The sequence below is a fragment of the Saimiri boliviensis genome, chromosome 2, assembly GCF_048565385.1.
Source record: "Saimiri boliviensis isolate mSaiBol1 chromosome 2, mSaiBol1.pri, whole genome shotgun sequence".
Classification (NCBI taxonomy): Eukaryota; Metazoa; Chordata; class Mammalia; order Primates; family Cebidae; genus Saimiri; species Saimiri boliviensis.
This window is the reverse complement of record NC_133450.1, coordinates 85604829-85631044: the sequence shown is the minus strand read 5'-3', so window position 1 is coordinate 85631044 and position 26216 is coordinate 85604829. Positions and strand designations below refer to the sequence as shown.

Below are 26216 nucleotides of genomic sequence, written 5' to 3'. Positions count from 1 at the left end.
GTGTGTGCATGTACATACCTATAGGTAGGTATGTGTGTATACACACACACACACACACACACACACACACACCCCTATTCCCCTATTTCATTCAACTGGAATGTGTGTGCATATATATATATATATGTGTGTGTGTGTGTGTGTGTGTGTGTGTGCATATATATATGTGCATATATATATGCACACACACAAAATCTTGTAGATACAATATTATATATATGTCATTCACTACATAGCAATGTTTTTGTCAACAATGAACCACCTATACAATGATAATCCCTTAAATTTTGGTATGTTTTCTTTCCATTTTCATTTGTTTAATTTCCATTGTGTTTGTGTAGTTTTTGAGGTTCCTCTTGTTATTGATTCTAGTTTTATTCCAATGTGGTCAGAAAAGATACTTGATATAATTTGTACCGTTATGGTAATTTGTTGATCTTGTCTTGTGGCCTAAGATATGGTCTATTCTGGAGAACGTTCCATGTGCTGATGAGAAGAATACGTATTCTGCAGCAGTTGAGTGAAATGTTCTGTAAACATTTGTTAGAACTATTAGGTCTAGTGTGTAGTTTATCTCCAATATTTCTTTGTTGATTTTCTGTCTGGATGCTCTGTCCATTACTAAGAGTGGGGTGTTAAAGTCACCAATTACTATTGTATAATAGTCTATCTCTCTTTCTAGATCTATTAGCATTTGCTTTATACATTTGGGGCCTCCTGTATTGAGGGCATGTGCATTTATACTTACTATATCCTCTTGCTGAATTGACACTTTTTCATTATGTATTGATCTTCTTTTCTTTTCGTAGCCTTTGATTTGTAGCCTATTTGAACTGATATAAGTATAGCTACTTCTGCTCATTTTTTGATTCCCAATTACATGGAATATCTTTTTCTGCCCTGTCACTTTCAGTCTTTGCATACCTTTCTAGATGAAATGAGTTTCCTGTGGACAGCATATAGTTGGGTTTCGTTTCCACATTCACTCTGTGTCTTTTAATTGGAAATTGATAAGAAGACTCACTATTGCCATTTTGTTGCTTGTTTTCTGGTGGTTTTGCAGCTCCTCTCTTTCTTCCCTTCTTACTGTCTTCCTCTGTGGTTAAGCAATTTTCTCTGGTAGTATGTTTTAATTTGTTGCTTTAATATTTTCAGTGAATCTGTTATACGTTTTTGCATTGTGGTTACCATGATAGTTACAAACCCATTTACTTTAGTATTGCCTACACACAAGGACATCCTCCCACATGTACACATTATAACCATCAAAATTGGGACATTAACACCAATATACTACTACTGTCTAATCCTCAGACTCCTTTAAAATTTCACCAGTTGTCTCAATAATGGTGTTTGTTTGTTTGTTTGTTTGTTTGTTTGTTTGTTTTGAGACTGAGTCTCACTCTTTCGCCCAGGCTGGAGTGCAGTGGTGCGATCCTGGCTCATTGCAACCTCTGCCTCCCAGGTTCAAGGGATTCTCCTGCCTCAGCCCCCAGAGTAGCTGGGATTACAGGCATGCAGCACCATGCCCAGCTAATTTTGTATATTTAGTAGAGACAGGATTTCACCATGTTAGCCAGGCTGATCTCAAACTCCCAACCTCTGGTGATCCACCTGCATCAGCCTCCCAAAGTGCTGCGAATGACAGGCATGAGCCATTGCACCTAGCCAATAATGTCTTTTATAACAAAAGAAGCCATTCTAGAATCACACGATACATCTAACTGTCACGCTTTCTTAGTCTTCAGATGGGAACCATTTCTTGGTCCTTTCTGGCATTTCTTGATCTTGACACTTACAAACATTACAAGTCAGTTATTTTCTAGAGTGTCTCTCAATTTGTGTTTGTCTGATGTCTTTTCATAATTCAGTTCAGTAAGGACACAATAATTGAGGCAAGATTCTGAGGCTAAGGGTGAAAAGTGAGCTCAAGAACTTAGGTGAAAAGGCAAGCCCCAGTCCCAAAGAATAGTTTTCTTAGGAAATGAAAGCTATAAATAAAAATTTAAAAACAAATGTTGAGACTGATTACAGGGAAGTTAGAGGAGCTTGTGTCCTATGGCCTCATTTTACATGACCAAACTTCTTGAAAGACAACTCTGCCTCCACTTCCTCTTCACCCTTGCACTTCTGTCCCCACAATTTAGAGAAGCAATTCCTTCTTTAAAGGTCACCAAGGAATTTATAAGTGTAAAATTCTATAGCCTTTTCTCAGTATTCATCCTTTTTGACCTTCCTGCAATAACCACATTATTTTTTTCTTTAAACAGCTACAATGAGATAAGAGTCACATATCATACAATTTATCAAGTAAAGTATACAATTTAATACCTTTTAGTATACCTATAGAATTGTGCATTCATCACCACAATCAACTTTAGTACACTGCTTTCTTTAGCTTCCAAACCCCATTTCCTCCACCTTCTCCCCAGCCCTAGCCAACCACTAATCTACTTTCTGTTTCTGTGGATTTTTCTACTTGGAACATTTTATATAAAGGAATCATAGAGTATGTGGTCTTAAAACATAGAATATGTTTCAAAAGAATATCTAGATAATTGGGGGAAAGCTATTTGGGGATTCTGACTTATCCAGAATCTAAAACTTCAGTCACCTTTAAGTTAAGGCATGACCACAGAAAAGATGATTATTGTCTTCTGAATAATTCCTATTATATACATTTGAGGTAATGACTCATTGTTTTAAATATACTGTGACTCAACACTAATTCTAAGTCAGTATCTACATATATGAAGCAAATGGTGAGTGACTTAAAAAATAACTGATTCACTACCCTTAGGGGCACATAATTTCCAAAACAGTACCTTTTCTGAAAATAAACAAACAAGATCAACAACAAACCAATACAGCTACATACAGCAGGCAATATAAAGTAAAAGAGTTCTATAGTCAACAGAATGGAACTACCACCAAGGTCATGATATGTCTGGGTTTGTGGCAGAGAAAGATTTCTAAGACTGATTTAAAAATAGTTAAAAATACATCATTATTCATCCTCAGAAGACTGCCAACTATAACACCACTTATGAAATATTCTTGTCTATAAAATTTGAACATAAGTCTAATCAAGACTCTATATCAAACCCCCAGTTTACAGGAAATACGGAAGATAGAGGAACAATTGAAACAAAACTGTGAGTAAGTAATCAGCTAAATCCATAATGTAAACATCCCATAACACAAATAACATTTTTGGTTTTGAATAAATCAGTGTCATAAAGAAAATAACAAGAGATTGAGGACTATTTCAAAACAAAGAAACTTAAGAGATAAAACAATAAAAGCAATATGTGAACCTTGTTTGGATTCTAATTCCAAAAACAGGACTACAGAAAGACACCTTTAAGACAACAAAGAATATTTGCATATGGACTGGGTGATAGAGTATATTAAGGAATTCCTCTTAATTATATTAGATAAAATAATGTTATGGTGGTAAGTTAGAGGTCCATACTAAAGTTTTAACATGTGACATAGCTTAATTTTTAGGATTTGCTTTAAAATACTGCAGAAAAAGTGAAGAGAGGTAAAATGCATTTGGTAAATTGTAGACAAGTGTTAAAGATGGGTATTGGGTACACTGGGGCTTATTATAATTTCAATCTCCTTTTGGGTATATTTGAAATTTCCCATAAGAGAAAGTTTTCTTTAAAAAAGGTTAGTAATATGAAAGCTTTGGGTTTAAGTGAAATATGCCAAGAACTTACTATGGGTGAGATCCTGTGCTAGGTATAACATTTTTATACACACTACTTTTCATAATTCTCAGGATAATCCTGGGATATTCCTCTCCCCATTTTGTATATGAGGAAGCCAAAACTCAGAGAGATTATAAAATTTATGTGGGCTCACAGAGTTGGTCAACAGTGGAATTAGAATGCAATCAGCCCCAATGACTCTAAATTCAAAGCTCACAGCTACATCACAGCTATTTCATAATCTCATCAATAATTTGAACACGATTTTAGCCAGATAAATTAAATTCATTATTCTCTTATGTTATTACAGGGAGACAGATCAGAAAAGAGGAAATGAAAAAATTGAGGGATTCACTTCTTTAAGTGGATAAAAATCTTACAAAGAATAAAAAAGTGAAGAAGCAGCAAGTATTATTGATCAAAAAAGACATCGACTTTAGAAACAAAAATGTTTAAGTTAAATAACAGAACAAGAATGTATGAAGTCAGTGAGTTCTGGAAAAACAGAGAAAATCAGACAAGATCATTGTTGAATCTTGCTGATACTGAACTGCACCACCCCATTGCCCTAGTTACACAGCCTCTCCTTACATTAATAATATGTTAGAGTAAAGCCACTTTCAAATTAGGTAAAAGTTTACTAGAGACCAACCAACAAGTTATCTAGCTACCTCTACCTTGGAAAAGGTCTAGGTAGGAGTTTTGGAAGATTTATGCAGTAGACAAAAGATGAGGTCAAAGGAAGATGCACTTGGTTTGTAAATAAAACTAACAATACCATACCAGCGAGTTTGAGAACGACTTGGTTGCACAGTTCTGCCAGACCTCCCACTAATGCAGTCATAATCACTTTAAATAAACTTAGTGTTTGTGAATCCTCCTTATCCCACAGGCTAAAAATAGATCACTGCTGCATGGGAAGCAGTTCCAGCACTGCAACACTTCCTCCTGATATGGCATCCTTTGAATTAATTCAAGTTATCAGTAACTGATAAAACTTCCTTTGTGTAACCTTAGGCCATTAATAACTAATAACCAGTGGCAGTCTCCTGCCTCCATTGCTAACCTGCTCATGGCTGCCACCAAGGAGAGTCAGGCCTCCTCAAAGATACTATGACAGGTAGAAGACTGAGTAATAGAATCATTAGAGTCAGTTGATTAAGTCCAGTGCAGGAGTTTGTACCGTTATAGAAAAGTTCTTGCACGTCAGAGTTGACAGATAGAAAAGACATGAATCAGGGCTTTCCTTGCTCTGCCATCCCATTCTTAGCCATTCCTTTCAATCTTCTTCCTTTTCTTTCTTTTTAGGTACTCTAATGAATTCCTTAAAAGAGTCAACTTAGAGCAATTTTCAAGTTAAATGATCAGAACACTGTGAAGTAAAACTATAGGCTGGGTCTGGTGGCTCGTGCCTATAATCCCAGCACTTTAGGAAGCTAAGATGAGAGGATCACTTGAGGCCAGGAGTTTGAAACTAGCTTGGAGACATAGCAATATCCTGTCTCTACAACATTTTTTCTTAAATTAGCGAGGCACGGTGGTGCATTCCTGTAGTGCCAGTCACTCAGGAGGCTGAGATGGGAGGATCACTTGAGCCCAGGAGTTCAAGGTTACTAGGAGCTCTGATCGCACCACTCTACTCCAGCCTGAGCAACAGAGCAAGACCCTAAAAATAAAATAAATCCACAGAAAAAAATACCGATTACCCTTGGTATTTTCCCGCAGATCCACTTTCTGAGTACCGTCTGGTTATATGTTGCATATATGCAGATAGGACAATGACAAGTCACACAGGTGTCCCTCAGGGCTGGTTCTACTTATCTCTTACTTTCCCCTAGAAGAACTCAGCAATCTAGCCAGAAGGCCATGAGGATTTTACAAACCACCATATTTCAACCAGGTGTCTATGCAAGTCTTCTCCTGCCATGGACAATATCCCTGGGTGATCCTAGGAGATTACATAACAGTAGTGAAAGATCACAGCTTCCACCCAGTAGATACATCAAGATAAAATAGGCTAAATAGACATGTATGGACTGAATTGTGCCCTTCCCTTCACCTTAGTTCATATGTTGAAGTCCTAACCCCTCTATCTCAGAATGTAACCATGTTTGGAGACAAGACTTTTAAAGAGTGATTGAGTTAAAACGAGGTCCTTAGGGTCGCCTTAATCCAATCTGACTGGTCTCCTTATAAGAAGAAGAAATCTGGGCTGGGCGTGGTGGCTCATGCCTATAATCCCAGCACTTTGGGAGGCTGAGGTGGGTGGATCATGAAGTCAAGAGATAGAGACCATACTGGTCAACATGGTGAAACCCCGTCACTACCAAAAAAAAAAATACAAAAATTAGCTGGGCATGGTGTTGCATGCCTGTAGTCCCAGCTACTCGGGAGGCTGATGCAGGAGAATTGCTTGAACCCAGGAGGCAGAGGTTGCAGTGAGCTGAGATCATGCCATTGCACTCCAGCCTGGGTAACAAGAGTGAAACTCCATCTCAAAAAAAAAAAAAAAAAAAAGAAAAAGAAAAAGAGGAAATCTGGGCACACAGAGAAATACCAGGTAGGTACATGTCCAGAGCAAGACCACATGAAGACACACAAGATGGCAGCCCAGCCATCTGCAAGCCAATGACATAAGCCTCAAAAGAAGCCAACCTTGGCAACACCTTGATCCTGGACTTTCAGCATGCAGAATTATGAGAAAATAAATTTCTGTTTTTTAAGCTGTCCCACCTATTGTATTTTGTTATGGAAGCCCTAGCAAATTAGTACAAGTCATCACTTATTTTGTCTAGCGACCATGATGATCAAAGAGAGAGATTCTTCAAGTATTAAAGTATCAGACAATGGAAACCCTTAAATCTTGATTGGAAAATTTGGCTATAAAAAAAGTTATATATACATATATCCACACATACATACATATATAAATGTGTGGTATTAAATTGCCATACTGATTCCATAATTATTTATTTTATTTTGTTTATTTTTTTTTTGAGACAGAGTCTTGCTCTGTTGCCCAGGCTAGAGTGCAGTGGCACAATCTCCACTCACTGCAACCTCCACCTCCTGGGTTCAAGTGATTCTCATGTCTTGGCTTCCTGAGTAGCTGAGATTACAGGCATGCATCACCATTCCCAGTGAATTTTTGTATTTTTAGTAGAGACGGGGTTTCACCATGTTGGCCGGGCTGGTTTCAAACTCCTGACCACAGGTGATCTGCCTGCTTTGGCCTCCCAAGGTGCTGGGATTACAGGTGTGAGCCACTGTGCCCAGTCCATAATTATTTATTTATTGCTGTTAGCTCCTTGGAATTATGGTAATGACAACAACAATAATCATAATATCTAATGCTTAACTAGCATTTACTGTGTTCCAGGCAATGTTCCAAGTACTATATCCATATTAACTCATTTAACCAAAAAAAGAAAAAAACAGAGAGAGGCACTACTGTTATCCGCATTTTAAAAGCAAAGGAACTAAAGCATAGGGAGGTTAAATGATTGCTCCAGGTCGCAGAAATAACAAGTGGCCGAGTTAGGATCTGAGCCCAGATAATTGGTTCCAGAATCTGGGTTGTTAAGCATCATGACACCCTGCCAAGTTTTCATGACCTAATAGAGAATGATTGAGATCTGGGGTAAATCCTTGCACAGGACTAGCGAAAGGCTGCCCATATTAAAAGACTTAGCAATGGAGATCCGAACAGTCATCCAGCTGTTTGAATATGATCAGTCAGTGTGTCACTTTGTGGATTAAAAAAAATTAAATGATTGTAACTGTGCAGTTTGCCTTCAATTACTGTCATTGTAAAGCTATGGCCTAAATCCACCACATTTTCTGGCATGTAGCGAAAAGCATTCTGAATTGGAAAGTCAAAATATCTGGCCTCAAGGCTCTGCTTTATCATTATGAGCTACTTAACCTTGAAAACGTCACTTAGCTTGGGAAAGGTTGTCTTAACTGTAAAATGAAAATTAAAAATAAGACTGTGGATTGATGTGAGGATTGAATAAGATAATGAGTAAGATTCTGGTAGAAAGAAATTGCTCAATAAATTCTAGAAAAGTGGAATAAAATATCCTAGTAAGATGAAAGAGAATGTATGACAATGTAAGATTTTATTGCCAATGATTCTTAAATTTAGAGATGAGTCTATTATTTAGCAGGGAGAATAAAGCATAAACGAAATAGAGAAAAAATTTTAATTCATTTTCTTTTTGGCTTGCTTCACTTTCCTAAGTATCCCTTAGACGTTTGCACTCTACCATGTATACTAGACAGTGGTAGCAATTAAAGAGTCCTGCTGTAGGTGGTGAAGGCTGTTATACAATTAACGCTACTTTATGCAACTAAATCACTGTATTAATAAATACATGATTATTCCTTCAGTATTTACAATCATCTTTGGTGTCAAATAGTATGCAGTAATGTGAAAGGCATGTGAACCAAAACAACTCCATCTTGAATAGAGCTGGGTAAAATAAGGCTGAAACCTACTGGGCTGCATTCCCAGATGGTTAAGGCATTCTAAGTCACAGGATAAGATAGGAAGTTAGTGCAAAACACAAGTCATAAAGACCTTGCTGATAAAACAGTTTGCAGTAAAGGAGCCAGCCAAAACCCACCAAACACAAGATGGCCACAAGAGTGATCTCTGGTCATCCTCACTACTGCACTCCCACCAGTGCCATGAGTTTACAAATGCCATCATGAAGTCAGGAAGTTATTTTATATGGTCTAAAAAGGGGAGGCATAAATAATCCACCCCTTGTTTAGCATATCAACAAAAAATAACCATTAAAATGGGAAACCAGCAGTCCTCAGAGATGCTCTGTCTATAGAGTAGCCAGTCTTTTATTCCTTTACTTTCTTAATAAACTTGCTTTCACTTTGCACAGCAGACGCACCCTCAATTCTTTCTTGCGTGGGATTTAAGAACCTTCTCTTGGGGTCTGAATCGGGACTCCTGTCCTGTAACAGTATTAATCATGTAAGTCTCATAAATTTCGTTGTTATACTCTTCTATGTTAAAAAGGCTGGATGTACTTCCCCAACACTTGAGATTCTCTTTCACTCAAATGTGTCCTGCCACACCCCCTATAGAACCCAGGAACTAATGTTCCTTCTGAATCTGGATGACCTAGAGGCAGCAGAAAGTCTAGGTGATGAGACTGACATCATGACCTTCAAATGTGGAGAGAAGAAAAGGAGAAAGAAACCAATTCAGAGGAGCAAGTTTTTGTTGTTTTGTTTTTTGTGTTTTTTTGCCACTAGACAGCATTAGGGAAGAATGAGGTCACCGCGACAATAGACTCTAAAAGTCTAGGGTCTGGATCTAAGGGAGCAGAGGAAAAAGCTGATTCTTCACAGTGGGAAGCGGTAGAGAATCAGCTCAAGCATTTTGTTTCTCACTTTTTGGTTACATGAAAGTAAAAGAGTTAAAAACAAAACTAAAATTAAGAAAGTATTCCTTAAAAATGGCATTCGCTTTCCGGCCCTGCCATCCCTTCTGCCTGGCCTGGATAACTCTGACAGCCTCCTCACATTTTCCCAGCCTCGAAGCAGCCCTTCTCCCACCACCTATTTCCATATTGCCACCAGGCCTGTCTTTCTCATTTCTAATTCTTAGGCCATTCCCTGATGAAAACACCTTCACTGGTTCCCCAGTGCTTGTTTGTTTTAATTTATAAAGAAAGAAAAAGTGATTTCTCCCGACAAGCAACTCCTTGACATGACTTGTATCTGTTATTTGATTGCTGTATAAAAACTTATTTAGTGGCTTTAAACAATAGTGATTTATTATCTCTCATGGTTACCGTGGGTAGAAATTTGGGCAGAATAAAGCAGGGATGACTTGTTACTGCTCTGTGATGTCTGGAGCCCTTCAAGAAGACCTCACCTCTGGATGAAGGAATGCAAGCTCCATACTGTGGGATGGAGAATATATCGATGAGGCTATCTTTGGAAAAGAACGTCTGTTACATTACTTACTGACCAACCTACTTTATAAGCATCATTTCCATCTATTCCTTACCATTCATTCTTTTCTCTTTCCATACCAATCTTCTGTTTTGTGTTTTTTCTTTGAAGATGACAAACTTTTCCAAGTATCTGTTACTTGTATATGCAGCTTCCTTCATCCTATTAACACCCAAGTGAAAACCATCTTATGCTTCAAGTTCAAATTCAACTGTAGCCTCTCTGTAAAGCCTTGTCCTGAACCAGAGGTTAACTACCCCTCCCCTAGGCTCCTATCTATGTTATGGATGTCTCCATAATACCGTGTTATCTCTTGGAATTTTTATCCTCATCAGACTGTGGGCAACTCAAAGGGAAGGACCAAGACGGGTTCATTTTTCTACGAATTCCCCTTATTCTCTCCTGAATGCCAATTTTTTTTTTCTTTTTTTTCTTTTTTTTTTTTTTTTTTTTTTTTGAGACGGAGTTTCGCTCTTGTTACCCAGGCTGGAGTGCAATGGCGCGATCTCGGCTCACCGCAACCTCTGCCTCCTGGGTTCAGGCAATTCTCCTGCCTCAGCCTCCCGAGTAGCTGGGATTACAGGCACGCACCACCATGCCCAGCTAATTTTTTTGGATTTTTAGTAGAGACGGGGTTTCACCATGTTGACCAGGATGGTCTCAATCTCTTGACCTCGTGATCCACCCGCCTCGGCCTCCCAAAGTGTTGGGATTATAGGCTTGAGTCACAGCGCCCGGCCCGAATGCCAAATATTTAACACAGTGCTTCATACAGGTACTGCTCGGTAAATGTGTGTTGAATGGCTGAACAACATTTTAAGGCAATCTTAAAATTATAATTTCAAGGGCAAGTTGGGATTCTTGGTCTCCTATTACAAATATTTTTTCACTGCTACTGTTATCTGAAATACTTTATTCTTTTAGGCCTTATATTGATACTTAAGACAGAGCAGGTGGAAAGGCTGGAGAGAACAAATACCAAGCCAAGTAAAACAGCTTTCAAAGTATGGGTGAACGATCACAAGACGTTTCTATGGGTGTATGGAGGAAAGGGCTGAGCACAGGAGATGCTGGGGAAAGAAGAGGCAAGGGCACTCATGAAGGGAGATAGGAAGCAAAAAAGGAAGGCTGGAAGCTCCAGGGATAAGCACTGCTGGGCTCACAGTTTTGCCCTTAGGCAGATCTTGCTCATCTCCAGCTGTCTCTGGACAAATAGAAGCTGGATGCAAAAGTACCCCATGCTCTGCCTGATTCTGGTTCCTCAGTAGCAACACAGGCCAGGATTTTCTTCTCTTCCTTCCTTTCCACTGCTCAAGAGTCACAGCTGTTGTGGCCCCATAGGCCTGAAGGAGTGAGAGGGAGGCTGCCCATTGACAGGAGCCCACAATCCCAGGAGCCCAAGGTGAATCTCAGATGGTTCTCTGGCACAGACTCTAGTGAGATGATGATGAGGTCTACAGTTTCATCCACAGCTATTCTGCCTTCCGTTCTCTCCATTCTGCTCCTGGCCCTCGTTTTCTGGACTTCTGCAACTGATGTGTCTCCCAGGATCTGAGTTTCTTCGTTTGTGGTAAAGGTGGTGGGATCTATCAGTGCTACCCCAAATTACATGAACATAGGGATCTGCTGGGGGATTTCAGGTCATTAAACACATGGAATCCTGGGCCCTTCCTTGGAGACTAATCCAGCAGGCCCAGGAGGGACCTGGGGATCTGTTTTATTTGCAAGTAATGAGGTAAGTTTGGGAAAGCCAGGAAAAGATGACCTCTAAGTGTCTGGTTGGACTTGATTGAATCACCTGCTTCCAGTTTTTCTCTTTTGGCAGGTTAAAGGGTGGACTGAAGTCGGTCAAGTCCAGAAGTAGTAAGAACAAAATATTCCAATAGTCCAGACATCCTCTTCTTCCATCGGTGGCTCAGAGCACTCTTGTTTCTCATATCCCATAGGAACCATTTAACTTTAACTGAAATTCATTCTTATCAGTGCAAAACTTTGCAGAGCTGTGTATGCTATTCAAGAGATCCAGAGGACCACGACCAAGGCAGTAGCACTAGATGTGAGAGAGAAGGGACCCCATAGGGGGAATAACAGTGAAATAGAAGATGCAGGACTTGATAAGGAAAGGGTTAACAGAGACCACTTTGTATCTTGCAGGGTGTTGTAGCCACTGCAGTGTGAGTGAGCACCTTCGGGCATCTCACAACCCTTTGTTTTTCATCAACTTCTAAATCTTCCTACAGTTCTAGGAATTCCTCCCTTGCCTACAGATCCTTTGATTCCATGCACAGATCTTTTGGACCTTTTTCTGCTTTTGCCTAGCTGTTTACAATGTTGAATGGCAGTGACTTACACATCACACTTCTCTAGGACTTGCTACCTTCTCACCCCTGTAATATTACAGTGTAAACAGAAGACCCAGAATGCATGTGAGCTGATTTGCTCTAGCTCCCAATTCTGCCCAAACCAATTTCTTAGCTTGTCATCTAGGCTGGCTTATGTCCTAGGTTTTCCTCCACAGGTGTGCTATGCTGTACTCAAGCTTTTCTCTTCCAAAATTTGCCCCAGTCTTTTGACGTAGGTAATAGTCTTACCTATGTTCCTTCCTCTCTATCATGCCGGTCCAGGTAAATTTCATCCTTCTGATCCCCATGTGGACATACCACTTTCTCTTTCGGCTCTCCACAGCACTGCACACCTATTCAGGGACAAGACCATCAATCACTATGCACAGAAAGCTCCTTGATGTGAAACAATGATCTATGCATCTTTATGCTTTGTAGTCCCTAATGGTGCTGTGGATTGTTTTTGTTGGATTATGAAGCTGTAATAATCATTTCTCACTTATACTACAACTTGTTTAGCTCAACTGTGCCCTAATTCTTTATTCCACAGTTCTGTGAATAGCTTTGTAATATAGTTATTTTCCTTTTGCAGTTAAAAAAAAAGGCAGATTCTCTAATATAAGCTTTTGCATGTTCTTATGGAAATATGCTGACATTACCATTGATATTTTCTATTGGGAAATGACAATTTCTATTGAGAAGTTGGGGACATTTACAGTGGTTCAACATACTGAGTAAGAGAATAATCAGGAGACGAGTTTGGGTTTCCTGGGTCCTGGTCCAGTGTCCTTTCAATTATTTAACAAGGCAAACAAACACACAATTATTGAGATACAGAAAACATCAACAATGTTGACACAGCCTGTTAACAATACATAAAAATCACTTAAAAACAAAGAGCCAATTAATGTACTGAGTTCAAATTCAAACAAGTTTCTGGAACTACTTTGCATATCTTTTCAGAGAGAGCTTAAAAAATATTGTTGGTCCTCCCTATATGGATTCTGCATCCATGGAATCAACCAACCTTGAATGGAAAATACTCTGTAAAACAAAAATGATAGTTGTGTCTGTTTCTTCCCCTCCCCTCCCCTCCCTCCTTCCCCTCCCCTCCCTCCTTCCCCTCCCCTCCCCCCCTTCCCCTCCCCTTTTTCCCTTTCCTTTTCCCTTTCCTTTCCTTTTCTTTTCTTTTCTGACAGGGTCTCACTTGGTTGCCCAGGCTGGAGTGCAGTGGCACACTCACAGGTCATTGCAGCCTCAACCTCCTGGACTCAAGCAATCCTCCCACCTCAGGCTCTCAGGTAGCTGGGCTACAGGCATATATACCACTACACCTAGCTAATTTGTGTATTTTTGGTAGAGACAGGGTTTTCCCATGTTCCCCAGGCTGGTGTCTATTTTTTCTTGTCATTATTCCCTAAACAATATAGTAAAACAACTCTTTACATAACAGCTACATTGTGTTAGGTATTATAAGGAATCTAAAGATGATTTCAAGTATATAGGAGGATGTGCATATTTTTATGCAAATAGTATGCCAATTTTTATCAGGGACTTGAGCATCCATGAATTTTGGTATCACTGGTCCTGGAACCAATCCCCTATGGATATCTAGGGACAAATGTATGCAAAATGGTTATTATAGGACAGTCAACAAAGAAAACAGGGGAAACTGATTATCTCTGAAAAGGTACATGGAATCAGGATACAGAAAAACACCAATCTCTTGAGCCTACAGAGAAAAGCAGCTCCTTGCATCTGGGCCAACTGCTAATGTTTGAGGGAGAAAAAAACCAGATAGAGACCCAGACACCAACATTTAAGTATTTTACAATCTTAAACTAATAAACTGTTAAATATAATGTCCTCTTCTGCTTTGACAAATAGACCTTTATGATGGCAAAATGTTTAAATATGTAAGGCTATACTTTTTACTTGACTAAAAACAAACTATCAAGACTGCTTAATTTAATTATGACTGTGCATGTCCTATCATTCTGCTGGTGTGCCAGCAATGTTTGGGTAAGTAATAAAGATATACATAACTCATAAATTACATACTTATTCAATAAAATGCAATTGTTGCATTTATTTCATCAAATCACTATATTGTTATAATCAAGGTTTTTACATAATTTGGTAATACTGACAGTAATAATTTAAAGGAAAAATGAATTATATTTGAAATATACAAATATGAAAACATTTTCATCAGTGATGTGGATTAATTAAAAATAGCATCATCCTACTATTTCTCTCATAGTTTTAAAAGTTTTTCCTAAAATATTTTAATTTTTTAATCAAAATTAAGAGGCAAAATAGAAATTAAAATTCATGAGTGCCAAACTTAAATACAATTACTGAAATATGTTATTTATTAGTTTTTCTTTAACGTTAAGTACTTCTTCTAAAACATTTTTTAAAGAATAATACTATTAGCAATTCTAGAGTTTAATGTGTACCTAGTTGCCAATGTAAAATGTCAAATTCATACCTACATATATACAAATCTAAGAATATTTTATTGTTTAATATTGCAAAATATTCCTCAGTCACTACACAGAACTACTGAGACCATGTTAATTAGGGACTACCTCAGAAACCATCAACTAGAACACAAAGAGAAGCAAGGAAATCTAGACACTCAGCATGGCACCTCTGGGAAATAATTCTCACTTAGGAAGAATCGGGTGCATTCAGGCTATCTGAGAGGAAGGATATGATAAGTTCATTAACATGTTTTTCTCTCACCTCCGTACTCACACTGCTCACATGGTGATGCCCCACACTCTAATGATGACAGCTGCTCAACACACTGATCTTTCCAGTATTCCCTGCGAAGGATGCTGTCTTTCTTTTTCTGAACACAAGACCAGAGATGAGGAAGAGCACTTCCTTGGGGCCTGAACAGTGTTAGTTCTGACAGTGATTGTTTAGGGTTAGAGATGATACACATGTCTGAACAGCCTGTATCAGATCACAAGTGACAGAGGGTCCCATGTATTCCATATTAAATTTGCTTTTTGTGTATTTATAACTGCAGAGCCCTCTCTAGCATAAGTATTAGGGCGGACACACTTCCTACTCAGGTACTACTTATACCTTCCCGGTCCAGTCCCTCTGATCACACAAGGTGCCATTTTTTTTGTTTTTGTTTTGATTTCCTGTTCTCTTTACTTCTAGTGAGAGCAGCATGGGGCAGATTTACTCACCTGTGTACTGTTGTTCGATATCACATGCTTTGAAAATGATTTCTGATTATATTCCTGATAGTCTTGCCATCTTTAAAAATAATTTTTCAAGTGAATTCTAGCTCTCAGCCACCTTTCCCTAAAAATGACTTTCTTTATAATCAGATAAATAAGCCAGAATTTTAATAACTGATTATATTACATAAATTCATTTTAGATCTCTGAGTTATCTAGATTCCAAATATCACTGACCATAGAATATTAAATTATTGACATTATGTCTGGAAATATGTTGAAATCTATGAAATCAAGTGAGTTTTAGAGTGATCCTAAAGTATACTAAAGATTTTGTTTAATTTATGATAATTTTCTCATTGAGTTTATTTTCTTAAGCATCTGTTCCAAGAAATGCAAGTTAGAAAAACTCCATAATCTGGCATGACCATCTAGATTTGTACAGTTTTATACTGAAAAATGTCTTCAGATGTGTATTTTTTTTTCAATTTTGGATTTCAGATTCCTCTACAAGGGCATGTTTCTCTGGACAACAAATTGTCTTTCCTATGTTGGCAGGTCCATAAAAGTCCTTAAGAACAGTATAGTACTTAGAAATGTTAAAATGGAAAAATCAAGCTATTTAAGTTATAGAACAGAATCTCTCCTTTCAGAGCAGAGAAGTTTCAGTCATTTCAACTGGCAGGCAGATGTTGCCCTAGTGCAGCCTCCATATTCATTAGCCCATAATGAATCTATTAATTGAATATGTAAGTTTGGCTAATTAGATGTAAGACATTACTTCAGATTTAAAGGGTAATAATAAAAAATTTAAACTGCAACACCAGATCAAGCATTTAAGAGTTGATAAATGTGAACTGGAAAGTGCACAATTCCAATATAAATTAGCTAATTGCCTCTGTTAATTTAGGTGAAATACATTAGCAGAAAGGTCAATCCATTTGAGGCTGGATGTGTTTTTCAAATACTGAATTAAAAATAGCAAATCAAAGAGCACTACAGATTGGGAAGACACAGAATCCATTTGCCCAATCCAGAGCTTTCCAGTGGATTCGAGTAACCCCAGATGGTTAACCTTCTGGGGTTTAAACAGTGGTTCTCAAATCAGGCTGTGCCTTAAAGACACCAGAAAGTTTTGTTTAAAATATCAATGCCTTGGGCCCCATCTTAAACTAATGGAAGTCTCTGGAGGTAGGAATCGATAACCATATTTTGTAAAGCTCCGTAAATTACAACTGGAACCTGGTTTGAAAACCACTGTCTATTCCAGGAATGTCAGACCCCCTGGCTAAACAGGAGTAGGTGGCAACATCTCTCTACAGTAGGTGTGTACGCACTAGAAACATGACAGAATGTCACATGTAATGCTTTTTTCTTAAGTGGAAGAAATCAGCTGCCCTTGTTTTCACCTCTATTATCTCTTCAGGCCTAGCCAGAAGAAAAAAAAAATCTGTTCAGAACTAGCTCTTCTGGCTAGGTTTGTACCAAAGGGTGTTATACTTGAGATCATATAACTTGAATTTGGAAAGTGGGAGGTAATCTCAACTCCAAGTATTTTGGAAATTCCAATTTTACAAATTGCTAATTTGCTAGACAACATCAGTTACCTTTACACTAAAAACATCAAAGAAGTTCTTTGTTGGGCTATGCTCTGGAAAATGTTTTCTTTATCTTTTGTGTCATGTGTTTCCCATAGCACCTAGAAGATTATAAATGCCGATGCGAGGCCCCTCCAAAAATATTTGTGCGTGGGTTGTGCGTGTGTTGTGAATGAGCTGTCCCCACTTAGACATCCTCTTTCACTCTCATTTTGCACTGGATATTCTGACTTCTTTCCTGTCTCACAGGACCCGTGAATATTTTCACAGATTTGCTTACTGTCATTCCAGCCTCACTGTGAATTTGAGGGTAGGGATGTGCCACAAATTTCCTTTGTGTTTTTCATAGACTCTTTGTCAATGCTTGGCACATAGCATATGCTCAACGAATATTTGTTCAATTGAACTTAGTTGATTATGATAGAGAAGCAAAAAAAATCCAGGTTTAGGAACTGCAGTCTGAAAGACACAGATGCTCTGAAAGTGGGATTATACATGCCCGAAGCAAGACATCTCCTTGCCTTTGGGTGCTAGATGTTCAAGTTGGTTACCTGCCCCAGCCCTAAATGCCTCCCAGTTTTGCCCTTTGCTTTTCACACAGCAAACTGTTTGAGACAAAAGAGGCTGGCACACCTCCTCTGTTGTCAGGACATCTAAAATGTTCCTCATTATCTTTTCAGCGGCCCATTTCAGCATGTAAAAAGAGAGGGACAGTTTACTTGGACTTATTTTTTAGTGAATATAAACACAGATCCCTGCCCCGAATAGTGCCAGAGTTCATGTGAGAATTCCTTATGCCCAAAGATCCTGTGAGTTGAGTGTCTGTAAAAGCACAGATGGACTTGGGGAGGAAGCTTAGGAATGGGAGGGTCCAGTGATAAGTATTAGGCTGGTGCAAAAGTCATTGTGGCTTTTGCCATTACTTTTAAACGGCAAAAACCGCAATGACTTTTGCATCAACCTAATGGTAACAGGAGTTGTTTGTAGAAGTGAGGGATTTCAGAAGGAAAAAGGAAAAGGAAAGCTAAGAAATGTGAAAGAAAGAAAAAAGCAGAGAACTTACTTGCATGCCAAGTACTTATCTGGGCGAGAAGAGAAATAAATTCTGGAATCTGCCTATTAATAATTCTTCTTCACCCACATGATAAAAACAGTAGCTTCCAATCTGAGACGCACTAATGCGACTTCCTCGGTGACAGAGTGCTCGGAACACGATGTGAGTGGGACCACAGTGTTGCACTTTCTGTGGTAAATTTGGCTAAGAAACACTTTTGTTCTTTTCCTGTAAGTCAAAAGAAAGTCCTTCTCCTAAAAGAACTGAAATCTAAAATTTGTCTGACTGTAGGAGATTTTTTAAAATCCTGACACATTAAAATTTAAATGATAACCTCTCTTAAAGATTTCTCACCAATATCAGATAAAATCATATTGAATCCAAGCTATTTCGTTTGAATGGGCAATACTCACTTGCACATACACACCATCAGCTGCAGGGGGAGCCAATGCTTTTTCCCTCAGGCCCTTCAGAAAAGGTTGTGTAGCTGCAGTTTTAATTTCTTCCTGTGTCTGTTAAGTGTGCTTATTGATGAAGTACTAAACTCATCGCAGTACCCAAATTGAAGCTTCTAGAACACATATGAAATGCAACTGAGCTTTACAACAAAGGCAAATCTAGTTCCCATTTTTAAAATTGTCTCCTGGGGTCCCCAAAAAGTGGAAGATACGTTTTAAAAGCATTGTGTTTTGTATCAAAACATAGTTTTTGAGTCATAACCAATAAGGACTCTACTCTGGGCAACTCCAAACACCTCTTCTCATGGAATATAGTGACCAGAGGCCACATCAAGAAATGAGGAACTTAATATCTAGAGAATTTTTATGGTTAATAAATGCCACAGTCTGCCTCTTTTCTTCTGGATGTTAGATGGAAAAGGATAATTAAATGAGAGTTTAGATCTCACATAAAAAGTTAATATTCAAGTTAAATGAAAATATAAGTGGCTTTATTTTATAGAAGTTTTCATAATGGGTCCCAAATACTTCATTAAGCATTTCTGGATAAAAATATGTATAGCTCTTTATAAGCTTTTGTTAATAAATTAAATACCATTTTTCTATAAATATACCTTGCATTAAGCTTTCCTGTTAGAGTTTTCAGGAAACAATTCAAATAAAGTGGCCAGGCATATCCCATTTGAGATGAATGAGATCATTAGGAAACACTTATATCTGAAATAAGCACTGAGATCATTCTGCACACAACCTAAGGGCCCTAATTTTTTAAATATTTCAAACAATGTGCCTCTTTCAAATCATTAGACATAGAGACATTTAAGGAACTGATTCAATTAGCCCAGAAGAGGGAAATGCTATAATGTGTGATTTATTTTTGAAGATAAATTGAAATGCAAGTGTATCAGTTAGGAAAGGTAGGCTGTCATCATGGTTAGTAATGGGAACAGGAAAGCAATTAAGCAGGACCACCTGAGGCTGAAATAGCCCCTAAACAGAAGCTTGGCGTTCAAGCAGGACATTCGGTTGTTGTCAAAATCAAAAGTGTATCTTCTTTAATTGGGATCTTTGAGCTGCATTTTGTTCCCTTCATTGATTTCTAAAGCATGGTTCTCAACTTAACAAATGCTTTCCTCCTCTTAACTGCAACTAACAAGAAGGCCGAATCCTTACGGCTTCATACCTTAAAACCAAACTTCACATAAAGCTGATGCCTTAAAATTACAACTTTGCATTCTATTATTTAGGTGAGGAAATATGAGGCAAGAATTTATTTTCCTCCTCTGCAACTCCAGGATATTGGCTCCACCAGGCCTAATAAAGTGTTTTCATAAGGAAATAAACAGAGCACGCTGCAGCTTAGGTTCCATTATGCAAGGGGTTTCACACAAGATGTATCCTAAACAATAAATAATTACAAATGGGGGAAAGTGGAAGGAGAAACACTGTAAAGGTGGGAAAAATCAGTTTCTTAACCAAATTGGGAAAAAAGACTGAAATTCAAATTGTCAGAAATCTAAAGGTAGTTGAATATCTTTTCATTTTTAGAGACCCATTCTCACTCGGTCACCCAGGCTGGAGTGCAGTGGTTTGATCACAGCTTACTATAACCTTAAACTCTTGCTTCAAGCCGTCCTTTTCCATCAGCCTCCTGAGCTGCTAGGTCTATGGGAATGCACCACCATGCCTGGCTTTTTTTTTTTTTTTTTTTTTTTTTTGGTAGAGACAGGGTCTTGCTATGTTGTCCAGACTGGTCTTGAACTTTTAGCCTCAAGCAATCTTCCCACCTTGGCCTGATTACAGGTGTAAGCCATGGCATCTGGACAAAGACTGTGTTCTTAACTGTTGTGAAATCTATGGAGGAAATGAGAAAATACTAAAACAAGATGACGAAAGAGAAGAGGAAATAATTTGAGATGTTAAGGCAGCCTTGAAAGAAAGAAATACCCATGTAAATCTTACAAACTGAAACCAAGAAGATGAACACTGAAGAAGCACTTATAAGTCATAGTTCTTTTCCACTAAATCTTGTTCCCACCTTGATTTAAAAAGCTTGAACTATGGCCGGGCGTGGTGGCTCATGCCTGTAATCCCAGCACTTTGGGAGGCCAAGGCAGGTGGATCACTTGAGGTCAGGAGTTGGAGACCAGCCTGGCCAACATGGTGAAACCCTGCCTCTACTAAAAATGCAAAAACGGGGTGAGTGTGGTGGCAGGTGCCTGTAATCCCAGCTACTCAGGAGGCTGAGGAAGGAGAATTGCTTGAACCTGGGAATCATGCCATTGCACTCCAGCCTGGGGAACAGAGTGAGAGTCTGTTTAAAAAAAAAAAAAAAAAAAAAAAAAGCTTGAACAAAGTATGGCTGAGCTGAATATAGAGCAAATTTATTTTTTTCCCCCAAGGATGATCTATATGAAGGAAAAGACCTTAGAAATCAAAAAACAGAAAAGTTCAGAGTAAAAGACAGGGAAAAGCAAAACAAAGCTTAAGATCAAGAAGAGAAAATGTTCCTTAATCAGAGAGTGAAAGAAGTTAATTTCACTTATGGTAGAAGTTGTCAGAAGTGCTGTGTCTTTTGCTCAAATTAAACAAAAATTATTATTAAATAGTTATGTGTTCCACACTGTTTTAGGAACTGAGGAAGGCACAAGAGAAACAAGACAGTCCCTATGCTGATCATTTGGCTATTTGGAAAATAAATATCATATAAAAGGAACCATAAAGGGACAATTTAAACCAGCCTGTCACCTGTTACTGCACTAGACCTTTTGGAGATGTTTATGAGAAGAAACAAAGACATACTTCCTTTCCTGCCTGAAGGAGATGAAAATCTATTTGCTCTACCTCACTGTATAACAATGCTAGTAATTCCATCATTCTTGGATACTGACTGTTCCCTCCTCCAAGAGAGATTTCTGAGCTATGGTGATGGAACTGGAGTTAGCAAGCAAGAGGTGGGTCAAGGGTAAACAACTCCATCTTACACTTTGAGAATATAAACCTATGGTTTCCAGTTTGTGATAGTCTTTCCTGACAATAGTCATTTATCTGGTCAATCTATGCAGGTTTCCTTTTTCTTTTCCTTGGAATCTTTTGATGGCTTCTCTGTATCTCAAGCATTAAGGTCCTTATGACCTGCACTTAACTGCCTTGACAGCTGCTCCTCCAAAAGACACATTTGGTGTCTCCAAAAGCATATTCTCACGTCTCTATACTTTTTATTTTCATTTTCTGAGGTTGAGTTTCACTTTTCTCATCCAGTCTGGAGTGCGATGGTGCAATCTCAGCTCACTGCAACCTCCACCTCCTGGGTTCAAGTGATTCTCCTGCTTCAGCCTCCTGAGTAGCTGGGGTTACAGGCACCCTTCATCACACTCAACTAGCTTTTATATTTAGTAGAGATGGGGTTTCACCACGTTGGTTGGGCTGGTCTCGAACTCCTGACCTCAAGTGATCCACCCACCCTGGCCTCCCAAAGTGCTGGGATTACAGGAGTGAGGCACCATGCCCAGCCTCTATACCTTTGCTATACTGTTCTTTTTGCTCTTGTTGAAGGCTCCCTTCTTCCTTAAGATTCAGCCAAAGGTCAGCTTTCCCAGGCAGTAGGCCTTCTCCTTGGTGGAGCACCCAGGTCATGTTGTTAAGGCTGTTTTTCATGTTTTCCCCACAACCCCTCATAAGTAGTGATGCATTTTCCAGAGGTATCATTGTTCCCCCTTTCTGGAAAGTCCTCCTTCTCCCCAACGAACTCTAAGATTTTACTTTTTTATTTCTCAATTGTATCTCTAACCTTCTAAGGCTTTGATAAAAGTATATCTTATGAGCATATACTGTCATTAAGTCATCATTTTTGGCCATAGAAATTCCCTGTGAGTAGAGATCTCTCAACTCTCCAAACTAAGATCTGTAGTTTCTCCATGAAAACAATTCACTTAAGTCACTTTGGGTTCTGAGAGGCTGGAGCTTATTTCTATAAACCTAATACTGAAATGAAATATTTTTGTCTGTTTCCACTACTGCTTAGCATCTGAGCGCGGAGCGTTAGACGGTTTTAGTTACTCACAGTATCTAAGGAAAGATGTTTTCTGGCTGATGTTTAATGTTTTCTTAACACCCGAAGAAATGGGATTCCAGCGGCTCTGAAAATGGCATTTAAGATGACAATCAGGCGGGGCGCGGTGGCTCACGCCTATAATCCCAGCACTTTGGAAGGCTGAGGTGGTAGGATCACCTGAGTCCAGTAGTTCAAGATTACAGTGAGCTATGATGACGTCACTGCACCCTAGCCTGAGTGATGGAGTCAGACCCGGTCTCTTAGAAGGATGAGAATCAAAGTCTGACGTCACTGCACCCTAGCCTGAGTGATGGAGTCAGACCCGGTCTCTTAAAACAGAGGGATGAGAATCAAAGTCTGTTAAAACAAAACACAACAACGTCAACAAAATGTGAATCAGTGTTGCTTGGTAGCGTAGCAAAAGCATTTCTCAATAGACCCCTGTCAAGCTTACAGTTGGAACGAGGAGTAAGGAAGGGAAGGGACTTATGCATACAGGTCTTTTCAATGCGGCCCTGATTAATCCACAGGGTCCAGAGCCCATGCCGAGGCGGGGGCTCTAGGTTATTGGTTTACACCTGCAGGCTGACCCACCGATTAGAGGGCAGCTTGTTGGACTTCGGAAACATTTAAATTAGGGGGTAGGGAGATGGAAGCTCAACCCCAAAGGGACAGTCAAGTGAGGAGCCTAAGATCTGGCGGGACGATAGCTGTTAGTGTGTGATGAACAAGAGAGAAACAAAACAGTGTTTCTTTGAGGGTGCTGAGGTGAGGAGGGAAAGGAGCCGGAAGCGGGGATCCGAGAAGGACGAAAGGAGCCCACGAAGCACACAGCTCCTCCGAGGGGCCGGAACCAAGGCCCACATCCTGCCGCCGCAGCGCAGGCCGCCCGGGCGGTCCCGGCCGGCAGAGGGCAGCAGCTGGGCGGGAGACGCCTGGCGAGGGCCGCCCCGCGCGGACCCGCTCGCGGGGATCCTTATTCTGCGCGCAGGGCCAGGGACTCGCACCCCGCCGCCGCATCTCCTCTGCCTTCTGGTCACCACGCACCCCGGCCCGGCTGAGGGCCGTCGGGTAGTCGGGGGAGAGGGCGTCGCTGGCGAAAGCCCCGTGCCGCTGCCCAGAGGAGGAGAACGGAGCGCGCCCCCCAAGTCCTCGGAAGAGAAGAGGGACGGGGTTCGGTGGGCCCCGGGGCGGGTATGGGAGGGGACGTGGGCGACCTGGGAGCAGTTCTCCGCAGCCTGGATTTTCCCGGCCGCTTTCCGCCCTGAGGCAGCCCGGGGCCGCTCCGGTCCCACCAGCCCCCGCCAGCTCCGCTTCCGGGGGCCACGACCCCCGCCCGACTTCAGCCGCGGTGCGCCTCCCGCCGACTCCGACTCGGGGACCAGGAGACTGGAGTCTGGTTGGCCGAGGCCCGCAGGCCGCGGCGCAAGTTCACGCTCCCGCCGTCGAGGGCCGTGGAAGCGGCGTGGGCGTAGGCTGGTCCCCGCGGCTGGGGGCGGGGACGCCGGGCGGACTTGACCGTGGGCGCCAAGCGTTCGGGCCGCGTGGCGCGGGCTTTATGTAAATGGGGGCTGCGCCGGGCGTCCTAGGTAGGATGGACCAGCCCCCCGCGCCCGGGCCCTCACGTCCAATAAGAAGAGCCCCAGCTTGACACCTGCCTATATACAGGCGAGCGCGCCCCCGGGCCGCGGACCGCGCGCACACCCCGCACCGCCCCACGCCGCGGGCGAGCGACACCCGGCCCGCCACCATGACTTCCAGCAAGATAGAGATGCCCGGGGAGGTGAAGGCCGATCCCGCCGCTCTCATGGCGTCCCTGCATCTCCTGCCGTCGCCCACACCCAACCTCGAAATCAAGTACACCAAGGTAAGCGGCTGCCGAGCGCCCGTCGTCTACGGAGACTTTCTAGAACCTTCTATGCTCTCCCCTATCTCTTTGGCGAGTGAGGGTGGCGTGACGGGGCCGGGGGGCCGGCGTCGCCGGGGCCAGCCTGTCATCCTTGCACGGCAGAGGGACGCCCTGCCTGTTTTTCGGACTGGGGCGTTTGAAGCCCGGCCGCAGTCTTGGGACGCCGTGGGGACTTGCGCTAACCTGAAGCGCCGCGCTGCGGGGCCGTCGTCCACGGCTCCTGCCCCGGACCCTGGGTGAGGCCGGTTTCTGTGCGATTTTCCCGGTTCCCGACTTCCGCAGGGAAGGCGTCGGAACTGCTTCGTGTTCTCAGAGGGAGGCCGGGGTTCCCCGCCAGGTTGGCCGCGCAGCCGGGCCGTCGCTGCTTCGTCCTCGGGCTTCGGGGCCGCTCGGCTGCTGGTCCCAATCAGGTCCTCCGCAGCCTGGAGGGTTCCGAGGGGGCTTTCCCATAGGAATTGTCAAGACATCAGCGCTCTGGCCGGTTTGACAAATTTCACGGAAACCTGACTGATAAGTACGGTAGATGCAACATCAGCGTTTCATGTGAATTTTGTAGGCAATGGCAGTTTCCCTGGGAAACTTTATAAGTTTTGAAATTTGTTAGCGTGTTCGATTTTGGACCGAAGAATTTACTTTTTTTAGAACGAATTTTGACATCTTGGGTTTGCTAAGCAGGGTTTGTTGTTGTTGTTGCATCGCATAAAGGAAGAATATGCGTCTGCTACCTAAAGATAAATTGCATTTATTTTCCACAATTCTGCATGGAAAAAAATGATCGCTTACAAACACCGGGGAATTGTAATAACATTTTGAGGGAGGTGGGGAGAGAGAGATGGGATTCAAAACCACATTTCTTGGAGTTCATTTTGTAGTTGTCTGGGTTGATTTTCTGTTCCTTTCGGTACGTTTCTACAGCAGACTTCTCTCAACTCAAACATAGACGCACATGCAATACGGTTAAAGGTTGATAAAGATATATCCCATCATGCTTTTTACAAGATAAATTTTGTAGAGAAGTAAATTGTTTACTTCTGGCTTAATGGTTGAAAGAAATATGCAAGAAACAACATCAGAATATTGAGATTTTACTTGCATTGAGCTTTAGATTACAAATCAGGGCCATTTGTGTTTTGAATGTCGATTTAGATAGATTTAATGTACCTGCTAGCTTTTTTAGATAGTGTGACAAATTTTTCAAAGCCGTTTTAATGAGAGGTCGTTAATGGTTATAGCCTTTTAGGCATTGTTTGCATAACAATAGTGCCAATGTGTGGCACTTCTCTGGGATTAGGAACGAGCCGAGAAAGCATGCAGCTTAAAAGTTTTGTTTTATGAGGGTCTCTAACCTCTTCAGGCTCTTTTTAGAGGTCTTAAAATGGAAGGTCTACACATGAGAAAAGACCTAACCCTCATATTTGGGAAGGTTTTGATGTTAGTCTTATTTTCGATGGGATTTACCTAACAGCCTCTGAAAGAACTTTTAGGTGTGCAAAAGGTACGTTTTTCAGAATTTAATAATTTGGAAGCTCTTCCAGTTCTCTTCTTCCCTAAATACCCCCTCTCTTTTTTCTCTCTTGTTCTCCCTCAGTAGGAAAGACAACTGATTTATAGCTAATTGGAGCCTTTAATGTGGAGTCTTTTTAGCTCAGGGAAGACTTTTATCCAGTATCCACTTTCCCACTTAATACAAAGAAAAACAATCAGAAATGAAATAATGGATTGTAACTTGATTCTTTAATTTGTGGGGAGGAGGTACCTTATTTTTGTCTTGACAAACAACCCTCATAAACACTGAGTAACACTAATCTAAAGGTGAGCTCTTGCCACAAAAACTTGTAAAATCAGATATCTGTGAACATTCCCAGCAGTTTTCCTCCTCAGCTCTTTAGTGAGA

The 26216-nt window shown here is 40.8% G+C and overlaps 1 protein-coding gene across 3 annotated transcripts in view; it reads left to right on the top strand.

The window, feature by feature from the left end:
• The window catches only part of ALDH1A2 (aldehyde dehydrogenase 1 family member A2), a 188981-nt gene that overhangs the window by 48011 nt on the left and 114754 nt on the right, over positions 1-26216 (top strand). The window contains exon 1 of one of the 3 annotated variants that reach the window (XM_003928976.4): positions 23381-24280. The exons of 1 other annotated variant lie outside the window; for it this stretch is intronic. In XM_003928976.4, the coding sequence (XP_003929025.1) occupies positions 24164-24280 (117 nt within the window). In that variant the 5' untranslated portion in view covers positions 23381-24163. Of the gene's footprint in view, positions 1-23380; positions 24281-24474; positions 24559-26216 lie in introns of those variants that run through there. One more of the 3 variants, XM_010339605.3, reaches the window with a different exon arrangement.